At 39.3% G+C, this 13,508-nt stretch overlaps 1 protein-coding gene across 7 annotated transcripts in view; it reads right to left on the reverse strand.

Annotated features, from left to right (window-relative positions):
- ZCCHC7 (zinc finger CCHC-type containing 7) overlaps positions 1–13,508 on the reverse strand; it is an 86,736-nt gene that overhangs the window by 8,868 nt on the left and 64,360 nt on the right. For all 7 annotated transcript variants that reach the window (XM_042023120.1, XM_042023122.1, XM_042023121.1 and 4 more), the window contains one exon: positions 11,395–11,430. In XM_042023120.1, the coding sequence (XP_041879054.1) occupies positions 11,395–11,430 (36 nt within the window). The remainder of the gene's footprint in view (positions 1–11,394; positions 11,431–13,508) is intronic.

Here is a 13,508-nt window from a genome sequence, read left to right on the forward strand (position 1 = left end):
ATGATACATATTAAATTACTAATTAATTAATGAAATTTTATTATTTGATTTTATAGTTTGGGAAACCAAAACCTTTCCCAGAGGAAGAAATTTAACTTGCCTGGTCCACAGTATGACCACTGTGAAGTGATCTTTTTCTACAGAAATAAGACATTTCTACAATGCATTTTAAACAGATGCAAATAGCATCTACAATCGACTGTGTGAAAACGCTAAAGGAAGACACAAAAAAGTACAATATTATATATTTAAAATAAATGAATGCAATCTTTTAATATTCTCATAAGCAGAAGAGAAAATCCTTAAATATTAATTCAAAAAATCTTCTCTAAGAAATGGACAAAAACCCCTCAAGTTCATAGAGAAAATGAATGTATGCAAGATAGTGAGGATAACAACAATACAATCCCTGAATGCCTCAAAATCTTCATGGTTTAAAAGGCATCCCAATTTTCTCCAAAGGTGGTGGCATCTCTCTAGCCGTCCATGGCTAATTTTACAGGGAATGCAAAACGTTATTCAAAAAGGATGGCGCATTAAACTCCAACGATTCCTGATGTGGCTCTCAAACTACAAACCTATCTCCCCTTCTATTTTAATTTTAAAGTAAGTTAGCAAACACTTCCTTCCTAATCCCTAGGGACTATCTGTATGGTGACAGAAACGCACAAATTTATGACAGTAACATAAATACTCCTCCGAAGTAATGTGCAACATTAAGTGAAATCGTTTCCTGGAAAGATATTATAGGTATCTATATTTTATTTGCCATCTTAAACATATCTGGGTCTTTATGACCTTATTTTTAAAATGTATTTCCTTTTTACATTTCCTGGTGCAAATGGACTGCATAAATAAGCAATGTGCTATGAGGCTTCAGACTAGCCGATAAACCCTTTCAATTTTCATGCCAGCTTCTTCTTTTGTAATTCAAATCTGGCTGAAAACTGGCAGCTCTGAAAACTGAAACAAGCACTGCCACAAATACCTTGTAATGCTATCGACCTTGTCTGCCCATGCAGTGAGAAAGGGGGATGCATATGTGTCTGCAGTCATCCAGATAACACAACTCATTTTTTTGGGGGGATAACAGAAGCTGGACCCGGACCGCGCACCCAAAGCAGTCATTACCAGGCAGGCTGGAGAATAAGTCTCTTCAAAATACACAGCGCATTTAAAAACCATATACAGGGCTCAGCCACTGCTTTCATTACCAATTTTAATTTAGCTCCTTCAGTTTGCTAGTCAGATAAACTCTTTAGTGCTGTTTTTTAATCTATTTGCCACATTTTATGTTTAAGATTATAGTAATATGGGACAGGAGAAGGAATCACTTTTGGAGGAAATAAAGAAATAGATCCGCTTATCGGCGCCCATCAGAAAGTTCATTAATCAGCCGGGCTTTGTGCCCCCTAAATTGAAAGGTTAAATAATCCTCTCAGGAATATTTCTCTGCACCGCCGCCAATTGTCCGGAGAGAAGCTGCCATTCACCGTGCTCCAGATCGGTGACAGGGTATTTCACCACCGTTTGGGCCCCAAACAATGACGGACAAATGGCCTGGCTCACAAAGAAACCTTTTAGTACACGGATGGAGAAAGGACCACAAGCTTTGAAGTGGAGTGGGGGAGGTGGGAAGAGACTGTGCAGAGAAGGAGGAGGAGGAGAAGAAGAAGAAGGTGGTGAAGGAGGAAGAGGAGGAGAAGGAGGAGGAGGAGGAGGAGGAGACTCACACACTGGGACACGTATATTTTATTTGAATGTTTATTAGGGGATTGGCCAAATGTTTATGTATATCTCTATATATCTATATATCTGCCCGGGCACGGCACCGGGTGCCCCTGTGCTAAGCATATGCATAGTTACACATACATTAATCTGAAAACAAACATTTGCAAAGCCTGTAAAATCAGAAGATGAACAGAACTAAAGCACAGTTATATTTATTAGCTAATACACGGGGGAGCCTGACAAACCTCAAGGTTTTAATTTTTATTGTCATTCTGAATGATTTACAGCTTCCTTTCTCTCTCTTTAACCTTTATGTCGTCTGCTGATCATCCCTCAGCACTGGACCCAAAAGGAGGAAGTGCCACATCTTTCTTAGGAGAGCATTCTTAATAGGTATTTCTTGATAAATAGATTCTTAATAAATATTTTGTTGGAGGTGATTTCTAATCACAGCTAAAATGGAAGTAAACATGGGAAAAAATTTTAGTGCTGCTGAAGAATATGAGATGCCAAGTGAGCAGTGCATCAGTTTGCTAGAAGTGAGTTTTGGGGTACATTTTAAATAGATAATAATTGAATCTTTTCCCTTTAAATTCCCCAGCAGCTGAGCTTCAGCCTGCAGCATCCTTCACTAACAGACAATTTCACAGAAGCACTTTCCTTACATTACCAACATGCCAACTGCACGTGTTAATATTTATCCATTTCCTCATAATTTTTTCATGTGTTCTCCATTAAAAAGCATCATATATATTCAGCAATAGTAGTTACTTGCACCTAGATTCATGACGAGTGACATTCATCCCGAATATGTCCTTGCAGAAATGTGTGACAGCTCGTATACAACCACTGACGAACAAAAGCTTCTCCATGTCCTTTTTGCACATCTGTTTTTTAAAACTGTTTTCAATTCCTTAAAGTTTTTACTTTAATATGACTTGTAACTTCCTGAATAGTATACAGTGTCTAAAAATGGATGAGAGCATTTTAGATTTCTGCTCTCCCACACCATGTAAATATGCTGCTGACCAAAACAGTTTCCCCCAGACCAACTTCTGAGTATCTCAGTGCTATCATTTTTCCTCTCTTTCCCTCCTGATGCCACCATCAGAAAATCAGAATTAATTTCACCAGCTCTCATCTGGCACCAAAACAACTCAGACAGAAATTGATTATCCCATACAAATCCAGGACAATTAATTTTAAAGGAGAAGATATTTCAGGGTTATCACTTAGTCCACAGAAACCCTCCAGTGGCTGCACTCCTGCACAGGTGTTCACCAGCCCATTTTTTAAGTGCCAAAAGAAGTTATAAAAAATCTTTAGGAACAGAATTAACTGCATAGTCAAGAAACAACACAGAAATACCTTTTGTTGGCTACAAGGTGAGCAGAGGCTACAAGCAGAGAAACTGCATGTTTGAGGGGAGGGAAATGAAAAAAGGGGGAAAAAAAAAAGACAAGCCACTTCTGGACACAACTATGAGAAAGTCTGAACCAGGCAGTGACTGTCCTTTCCTTGCAAATTCCTCACCTGCTCTGATGTAAAAATAATGCCTCTTCCTCACCACCTGACCACCCCACGTTGGGCAGCACTGCACTGGGGAAAGGGGCCGTGTCAGGCCAGACATAGTTTGGAGTGGCCATTCCTTCATGGGGGGGCTACCTCTGCCCATTTCAGAGCCACTCTCACGGCTGTTGGAATACGCTTGTCAAACGTTAATTTAACCCAAGTTCAACAATCAAAAATGAGTCAAAACCAAAGGCCCAACTTCACTCCTCTGTAGCCAAAAATGCCGTGGGACGCCTCCTTCTGTGGCCCTCGGTGGGTGGCACAGCACGTGTGCACACACAGTGCACCTCATACACACTTCTGAGACTTCTTTGTGAGCACCTGCTCACAGCTCCGTGTTCCTCACCACTTTGTGCGGGCCCTCGGCTCCTTTAATTCCCTTTATACTTGATTCTTCAACACTTGAAATCAAAATCAGGATAATTCTGTCACGGGGATAGAAACTTTTCTATACACATGACAGGACCTAACAAGATGTAGTAATATCATTGACATGATAGACCCTCTTGGAATTAAATCAGTGAATATTTTTAGGGAATCCTAATCCGTAGATTATTAACATGATCAAGCATAACTTGAGGAAGTTACTGTCTTACCGGCATGAGCTCTGGGCTGCTCCGACACATGAATCACCAGCAAGATGAACCACGCAGTGAAAACAGATGCACCGACTTTTTATGCCTTTTCCACTTTGCAATACGAAAATGCACCAAAATCCATTTTATGGCATTTATGCATATTATATGCAACTGTGATTTTTTTCACATTTTAAAAGGTCTGTTAAATATGCAGATGATTTTTGGTTTCCTACAGAATTTTGAAACTGGTTCACAGTTCTAACAAAACTTAAAAAAGACACCTTCATATCAAGTTTGGAGAAATTCTCAGAATGTAGGAACTTTAATATGAATATTAATACATAGCACTGACTGCAGAAAGAGGACACAGAATTTTTTTTTCTCAAATGTTTTAAAAATGCATTGGAAACCTCATTCTAGCTTGAAAATTCTATCTTCCATATTTAGATTGTTAATACTTGAAATAATAATAATAATAATAATAATAATAATAGTAGTAGTAGAAATGCTTGTGTAAGTTTGCCTTTTCAAACTAAAGGAAAGAGGTGAAAATTTTTAACTGAATTTGTAAGCATTAAAGAAAAAAATCACCTTAATCCTTTCTCTTAAGAGAACTGCATTTGAATATATGAAGGGGAAATATTTCCGCAGCAAACCTTCCTTGATGATTCTGTTTGATTAATTAACCACTCACCCAACAGCTTTGATCTGTCACAAAAATAACCCAAACCTCTCTGGTTTTGGGGTGTGCTGGGCTGGAGGGATACCTGTCACCAAATGTCATGTACCGCACAAAGATTTAAAATAGTAAAATACATTTATTTCCATCCCCTGCTCTTCTCCCTTTCCCTTTCACAGTCCGATGTGAAAGACATTGCAGCAAACATGGTTCTTTACACCACTTCAACATGCGTGCTGAAGTCGGGGCTCTCTGAGGGATGCCGTGCTCCAACACAAACACAACAATGTCATTTGGAACCCCAAAATCAGAGAAACGTTCAGTCATCCGAGCTTTCTATTCTACTCTCTCCCCACTGCCAGACTGCTTCCAGAAATATACAAAACCACAATTTTTGGTCACAATGTAATCTGTCTTTAACCCTCAATTTAAAAGCACCTTTTATTTTGTTTTCTGGGGAGCAAGTGCAGAAGAGCACAGGACAGATGAAGGTTAGAGAAAGCACGACACTTCCTACCATGGTTATTACATGATGAAGGTAAGTGGCAGGTGATGCCCATGCTGCTGGAAGGTTCTGCATCCCACCTGAAATGTGCACTCAGGTCCTTGCAGAAAATTTATACAGGGTTATTAAAGCTACTTCTTTTCCCCATCGTAATTTAAATACACCTTTAAAATAAAAATTGGGAAAGAACTTTTAGGTAGCATGCTATTGTACTGAAAGCTATAGAATGCATAAACCTAACTGTTATTTCAGGACCTGAAAGTCTCTTTGTTTTCTGAAAAAAAAAAGCTATCAGAAAGAATATCTTTTGTGAAATATGATTCCTTTGCAATAGAAAAAGATTTGGGGTTTAGGTTTCTGATAGCCTCAAAAAGTATCTGAAACTTGAAAGAGAATGGCAACACAGCAAATTACAATTAGTAGGGGAAAACAAACAGTAAAATCGCTCTGCCCAGCACACTGATCCCCTCTAACCTGCTGGCTTTCTCCACGACAGCTGTGCAAGGTTGGCAGCATGTCAGGAGCATCTCTGACACTGCAAACCACTTGCAAGAGGGCCCAGGTTTGGACAACACAGAGTTTAAAACCAAAACATCTGCCTGTTGCTGGCCAAGCTCTGCTCCAGCTCCTCCCCCGACTAATGAGGCGAGCACTCTCTCGAAGGGCAGAAAATCTTCACAAACCCAAGCACCTCCCAAGCAGGTGTGTGGACACCGTCATGTTCCAGGTGTTCATGTTGCCCCAAAACTCACAAGAGCCAGAGTCATCTTTACCCTAAATCCATATCCCTGGTAATTCCAAGTTGCTGTCCCTGTAAAATATCCTGCTGAATGGATGCTGAAGCAATGGTACATGTGGGCCCACTCTGGGATTCCAAAATATGAGAAATACGTGGCCTATTTCATTAACAGGCTGGTGTTTTTACTACAGGTACTAGAAATAGCCTTGAAGCACCTGGAGAGGAACTGGCCAGGTGTGGAAGCATTCCAGAAGAGCATGCTGATCCCATGGTCTATGGCTCTGTGTCATGGCCAGCACGGCCAGCCCTGCGGCCATGTCAGAGCCACAGCTGCGAGGAAACTGGGGGTTAACCTCCTCCCAGAAATACTCCAAAACCAATCCCTTCACTTACCGCTCAGCACCTAAAAAAATATCTGGAAACCAAACGCCCTCTCTGTCTCTCAAGCTTAAGTATTTTTTGCCAGGGTTATATTATTTTTAATTTTCCCTTTCTGGAAGTCACGCTGTAACAGATAGAAATTGACTTTGAGGGATATGGCTTACATTTTCACTTCACAAAAAAAGTAGCAGGCCACGAAGAATTTTAATAATGCACACAAAGAAACCTGGGCGCAAAATTTAAACACAAAAGACGCATCGCCCCTTCATGTCCTTCACACACAGGGCCAAATCAGCCAGTTCCTGATTCACCTTCCTTCATGTAGGCGGATTAAAAGTAGGATTAACAAACTGTCAAAAGGTGTGTCCAATGATAGCTTCTGCTATTTAAAAATTCTGATGGTTCTAAAACTCTGTTAGTGGCCATCTTGACCTCGGAGATTTCACACAGATGAGGCTGGTGAGGGCAGGGCACAGGGGGCAGCGTCAGTGTGGCTGGCTGGAGCAGCACCGCGGCAGGAAGGGGTTATAAAAATGAGCAATCCCTACAGGAAAAAAAACCTGGTCCCAGTGAGATTTATGTTTTAACACACACGAACACCGAGAAACACTTCAGGAAAATAAAAAACTTACTCTGCCCATTTTAGGGACAGAATTTCTTTACTCAGTTGATATTTAGTGAAGAAGATGCTAACACTTGCAAAGTTCATTCCTGTTTGACTGCGGTATCTCATCCTGAGCCTGGGCTGAACTGGCCACATCCATTCGTCTATGGCACAAGCCACTCTGACAATGCAGATGTGGTGAGATCTGCAGCCAGCATGTTCTCAATCTGACACCAAAACACACAGAGGCCCCATGCACCTCTGGCTGCCCCACCAGCACTGCCACGCACTGGGGGAGTCCAGCCTACACTTTGGGGACTCACGGCAGAAGTGCAACTTCACACCCAGAGCAAAACAGGGTCTCTATGCACCGAAAATAAATAAATTTCCTCTTTTTTCTCCAGTGATGTAATCTGCTGGGTGGAAATGCTACCACTAGCAGCAGCTACAGCAGGTTGCTCAGGCCATGAAGCCACTGCAATCCACGGGACTGGAGTGAGGGCCCAGCCGCTGATCAGGTACAGGTACCCCAGCCCACGGTGCTCCCCTGAAGGCCAGATTAGAGCCCTGGGCTGCTTACACCAGCAGCAGAGGGGAGAAGGGCTGTCCACTGTGGAATGTGTCACTATGGGACTGCAGTGGACCCCCAGCTCTGCCCCTCCAGAGCCTGGACCCACTGAGGACAGGAGCTGCTGCTGGGGACACAGAGAGGTAGACGGGCAGCAGGTCAAACTTGAAGGAAAATACTGTATTTCCTAAAGAATAAACTGCGAAACTGAAACAAACAAAATCATTGGGTGCCTTCTCACAAGTTTCTCCACTGATTCTTTAGCATTATTTAAAGTTTATATTTTTTGCTTGTTAGAGGGCTATAACCTGGCTTCCACTCAAAATACATAATAAATATCACTACATTTATAGCTCAAATCTGAAGTGTCAAGTGAGAGGGAGTGAGAAAGAGCCAAGTGCTCTGAGGGTGAAAAAATGATGCTGTGTGTACCCGTTATCCTTAGGGTGGGAGAGGGGATGTGATGGCATGTCTTGTGGAGCACAGGCTGTGTTTCTCTGGGTTGCAGAGCACCTGGCATTTACGAAGTCAGAGTTGTAAGCTAAACTTCCTCATAACCCAGAACAAAGAGCTCAACAAGGCCTCCAAATGCCTTGCGCCCAAAAAAATCACACATATCATCACTGACACTCCAGCAAGCTATGATCAAAACTGTTTATCCTGAATCTGTGACAGAAGTCCTTGTCCTATTATTTGATTGACAATAACGCCTTTGATAAACATTAGTGGGTATGAACCAATTTACTGCAAATAGATACGAAATAGATCATATTAAATTCGCTACACGAATAAAAACTTGAAATATATTTTGACAAATATAATTGCCCTTCTCTGATACAGGAGAAATACAGAGAGCAGTCATGATGAAAATGATGTGTAAAAGTTTTAAATCACTGTCTTTAAGAGGTTATTAAATATTATTTTAAACCACAGTGGGAGTTGGATTTTTCTGCTGACTTTGATTGGGTTTTTCTTTCAGAATAATTGTAGTTAAAAGAGTTGAAAGAACAACTTTAAAGAAACTACTTTCAGCCACTTATAAAGGTTTGATTATCACACAGCCCTTAGATTTAAGCTTCATTGAATGCCTTATGATAATCTTTTTTTCCATCAAAAGGCAAATTAAAATATTCCACTTACAAACCTTTTTGCCATTTCTTCATAAGATTCCTTGCGCTGGCAGTCTGTTTTGGTTGGAATAAGATGTTTCTGCCCATACAACAAATTATTTGCAACGTGCTCAAATTTGTCACCATGGCCAACGTCAACAAACCCCACCACCATCCCCAAGAGCAGAATGGGTTTGTTATTGAGTCATTGTTCGAGTCACCCTGCATGCCGTGCAGGGGCTCTGAGGAGTCAATAGATGGCAGTCCATCTCCTAGGAAAGTGCCAGAAAATGAGTAAAATAACCAAAAGCCTCATAAAGGAGAGAGGTGGAAGGCCGTGTGATTCTTCACATTCAAAGAAATTAACTACAAATACTTTATAGAACGCAAAGCATTGGGACAAACTTTGCGACAGCCCTCTGTGAACGGTGCCGAAAAACGGCGTATTATCACAAAACGGAACGCCCGAGTTTATCTGCACGTACATGTACCTGCATGTGGGATGCTCACCATCAGTTCACCAAAACCAGTTTAAATCTAGTGGTTGTATCCATGACTGAAGTGCAGGAAAAGCTTTTCTGTGGCCTTCAACAACTGGGCAGCCTTTGTGGGCCGTGACAGCCACAGCAGCACTTTTGTTTTAAGCATGTTGTATTTTTCTTAAAACTGCTATCCTGTTCGTACCAAAATATTTATTCTACAATACAAAAATTGTAAGATAATTTCTATGGTGAAATACTACTGTGCTGCTATGAGAGTAAAAAATCTTGGCTTTTTGTTACAATCCTACAGATATATATATACTATATATTTAAACATTATACATTATTCTAATGTAGAAGTTTTGTTTCTTGCCAGAATATTATTTACTTCTGCTCTTCTTTGGGTGCAAAAGAGAATATTTTAAAGGGAACAATAAAAGATGCAACTCATACTTTTAAACAATTCAGATAATGCAGTTTCTTTTAATTTACTTATTGCAAATATCAAGCATGTCTTTTACCATAAAAATTTTTTGATTCCAGGCTTAACCCAACTACTAATGTAACTTTGAGCCAAAGGTACTCTTCCCATGCAAAAAATGAAGGCATGCAAAACATTTCCCACATGTCAGAAATGTGGATTATTTGCAGATAATCTGCAATTCACTGCAAATTAAGAAGCTATTTATCAGAAGGTAGGGCCTGATGCAATACCATTTAATCTGTGAGTGTCCATATTTGACCACATTTCAAAATGTCCCCAAAATGCACCAAAAATTTCCAAATGGGTACTTCTAATGAGATGCCTATATTTGTAACCACTACATTTTCTAACAAGAACTTGTTTTGACACGTTTTTCTAGCTTTACATTACATTAAGTGTAAACCCTGAATGCTTTCTACAAAATCCAGAGAAATAATTTTCTTCCTCAAGATACCTCAAATTTTGCCCCAGTACAGCACTCGATCAAGTTTAAGCTACCTCCCGCTTTTTTTTTACAGACATAAATATTTTATATTTGTTGATGGCAACTCACTTTTTGAGGAATTTTCAACGGCAGGTAAGACTAAAATTAAATTAAATGTTCTATTTCTGGAAAAAACAGAACCCAAGATGTTACTGCACCAAATATTTCTATCTGATTATTAAGTTCCTAGTATCATAAACATTTCAGAAAATGTTTTTACACGCACCTTTAGGGATTATAATGAAAACCAGCATTTACCTTTTTCCTTCATCCAATTTAAAAGAAACAAGCAAACAAAAATACTCAGTGAATGCACCTTTTGCTCATAATGTTTTTCTTTAAAAAATACCAAAAACAACCAAACCAACAAAAACTCTTTACCAAATCTATTTAAAAGTAAGTTCTCAGGAAGGGTGGAAGATTTCCAGGGCAGATCTTTGTATTAGAATCATTATGCACAAAACACAAATGAGAGGTTTTAAGTGCAGAATTCTTCTATTCATTGAATTTTGAAGAAAGCAGAAAAAAGAGCATTCCACTACCATTAAGAGGTGGAAGCACAAATTATAAAGCACATCCCATTTACTGCTTCAGAGAAAAAGCTGAAGAAACAAAAAGAAAAAGAGTGGAGAAACTTTTCTACTTTGTTTGGAGCAGAGAACAGGGGTTAATTATCTGTAACAGCAAAATACATGTGAGGCTGATCTGGGAAGGAACGACAGCAAAAGTTCAGAGGAACAACAAAACCCTGATTTTTAAAGGTGTTTTTATGTTTGACAATTTTAGAAATTAATATATTCAAAAACTGTGACACCAATCCAAGAATTTGTTTTTACTGGTTAAATACTGTACCAGGTTTCAACATTAACCAAATTTATATGCATTTTGTTTTATTTTTATATCTACTTTACATATGAGGAAAAATCTTGGGTAATAAACTGGTACAGTTTCACAAAGTTTTATTTTCTTGTTTCAGGGATTAAAGATCAACTAAGGCAGGCCAAAGAAGCAGTCACAGCTATATCCTGACTAATTATAAATTATCTGCAAAAGTTTATGAGGTGTTTTTCCTCAAATTCATGTCTCCAGTCTAACAGAGATTTATTTCACTCATCTAAGAAGAAAGCTTTGTCACACAGAGTGCCTAATTACCAGCATCTGGGATATCTGAGATGAGATTACTGCTTCTGCTATGCATCCCAACTTAAAACTTAACGCTCTTTCTATGTATAAATGTGGTCACTGAGAGAAGAGAGGCAAGGCACTAATTTAGTTATTACACTATTAAAATGAATTCAGAAGTTTTAAAGATGCTTAAAAAATAGCGACAGTGTTTCATCGCCTTCTTCAGTTCAAAAACTCTTCAGATGTTTATTATCTTCTCAGAGAAGATGCTTGTCTATATTTTATGGTCAGCAGTTCACAGAGAAGTAAATAGGTTGGGTGTAGAAGAAAATAAAAAAGGTGTTTCTACTTACTGTTAGGTGATACTGCCTCCATATTTCTGGGCAAGCCTGGAAAATAAAAATATTGATCAGCTAGGAGCATGAAACAAGGTGCTTTACAGCCTGTTGGTTTTGGCATAACACAGTATCCACTGGTGTCGGTCACAGGAAAATAAGAAGCTTAACTGAAAGGGTCTGCATTTCAGCTTCAAAAACCCGGCTAGACAGTTTAATTGAATTTTACACTGGTTTAACACACTCCCTGCCATTGTCAGAAAGCCAGTAACAGTTTTCTCTCTGCCCTTTTTCTCCGAGGGGCAGAAGTTTGGGAGAGCAGCGTGCTCGTGACTGTAGGAAGCATTAATGCTGCAAAACAAACAGGGGCAGATTTAAATTCTACATTTTCTGACATTTTAAATTTACATAACACTCTAGAAATTAAATCACAAGGTGCCTTCCTTTCACGTAGGAACAGAAATATTTTACCTTTTTTGTACGTATCTCTTTCCTAATCAAAATATAATTGTTACATGTAATAATCCTCAGCAGCCTCATGTCAGATGAGTTGTAAACAAGAACCATAACAGATTGCTCTAATGTTGCTATTTTTACAATGACTTGCTTGCTTTTTTTTTTACTTTAATTTTTTTTTTTAATTGCCAGACTCTCACACCAACTCCTAAGTGCAGCCCTTTGAAAAAAAAAATGTAGAGCAGGTTTTTGAGTCCCAGCAGCGACACAATTGACCTGAGGGACATATGAGAGACGGTAAAGAGGAAAACGTGGATCTTTTAAACAAAATCAGAACATGTTGGTGGTCACTGAGGCTCAGATCACTCTCTTAGGGATTCTTAATGCTTTTACAAAATGTACAATATTTCTGACGGCCCCTGAGCCACAGACAGACACGGAAATTGTGGCACTTTTTGTCATTTTGGTACACAGCTACTGCAGCAGAGGGCTTTCACTTCTCTTTAGAACATTTACCCTCTTATTAGAACAGCTCTGTACTCATTTGAACAATTAGCACCTTGGCTTGCCAATCTTCATTTTAAGTACTTTAAAAAGAAATATTGTATTCCACAGCTTCTCTATAATATGCTGCAGCTGCAATTTCAAACATTGAAGTCTCATGACTACTTGCAAATGAGTACTATTAACATTTCTTTAGGTTTCGAATAAATTTTTCACTCATGCCTAAATTCTTGCCTTGTTTTATTTTGATGGAGCATGTTAATTAAAAAAACCCACACCACAACCAGCATCTCTCAAAATAAAAGCCAAGTTTTTGCCAGTCACCCTGTGGCACATACAGTATGTTTTTCCCAGATGTGATGGAAAGTATATTATTTATTATTCATTCTACCAGTAACATAATTTTCTGCAGAAAAATCTACAATCTGTTCTGTGTAATGGTTCAACATTTCTCCTCTTACTCAAATACTGTGTGTAAATATTTGAGTTTTATATTAATATTTCTATAAAGGAAATGTGTGAAGGACATCACATTTCTCACCGAGGATCTGACAGTTTGAACACACTCAAGCTGTCTTTGAGCACAAACAAAAGGATTTTCCTCCTTCCCTAATTTAGCCAGGGTTCAGAGAGGCAACACATAAACACTCTGTAGCCTGTAAAAATATTGTACCAGAGCTCTCAGCATCTCCCTCAGACCTGAAGAGGTTTCAGCTGTGCAGGACAGCTGTGCTGGTCCAGCTCAGGGGTAGCAGGCAGTTATTTATACATTAGTTCTGGATAGTTTTCGATTACCACAGTGTGCCCAGACTAATATGGTTGAACAATTGCAATCAATGAGTTTTCCTATACTGGCAAAATGCCACTCTGTGGTATGACCTTTACTCACATGTCTGCTATTTAATAATCATCATCATCATCATCATCAAAATTACTTTATTTTTGAATAATTGTTTGGTTGGGTATTTTTTCTGCTCTGGACACAAAGACATCACTTTGAGCAAAAATCTATAGCTCAGACTGCGAACCACAGCTGGCAGAGCTCTTGTCAAAACTGTGGGAGAGGCACAGCCCCAGCCCCTTCATGGTGCTGTCCAGAGGTGGGTTTTATCCTCAAGGACATTTTAAGGGTAAGGGAATACAACAAGAAGGTAAGGATGAAGATGGTGAGG

Source organism: Corvus kubaryi, unplaced genomic scaffold (assembly GCF_017639235.1).
Source record: "Corvus kubaryi isolate FWS band 111438036 unplaced genomic scaffold, C.kubaryi_AGA036_p1.0 37236, whole genome shotgun sequence".
NCBI lineage: Eukaryota > Metazoa > Chordata > Aves > Passeriformes > Corvidae > Corvus > Corvus kubaryi.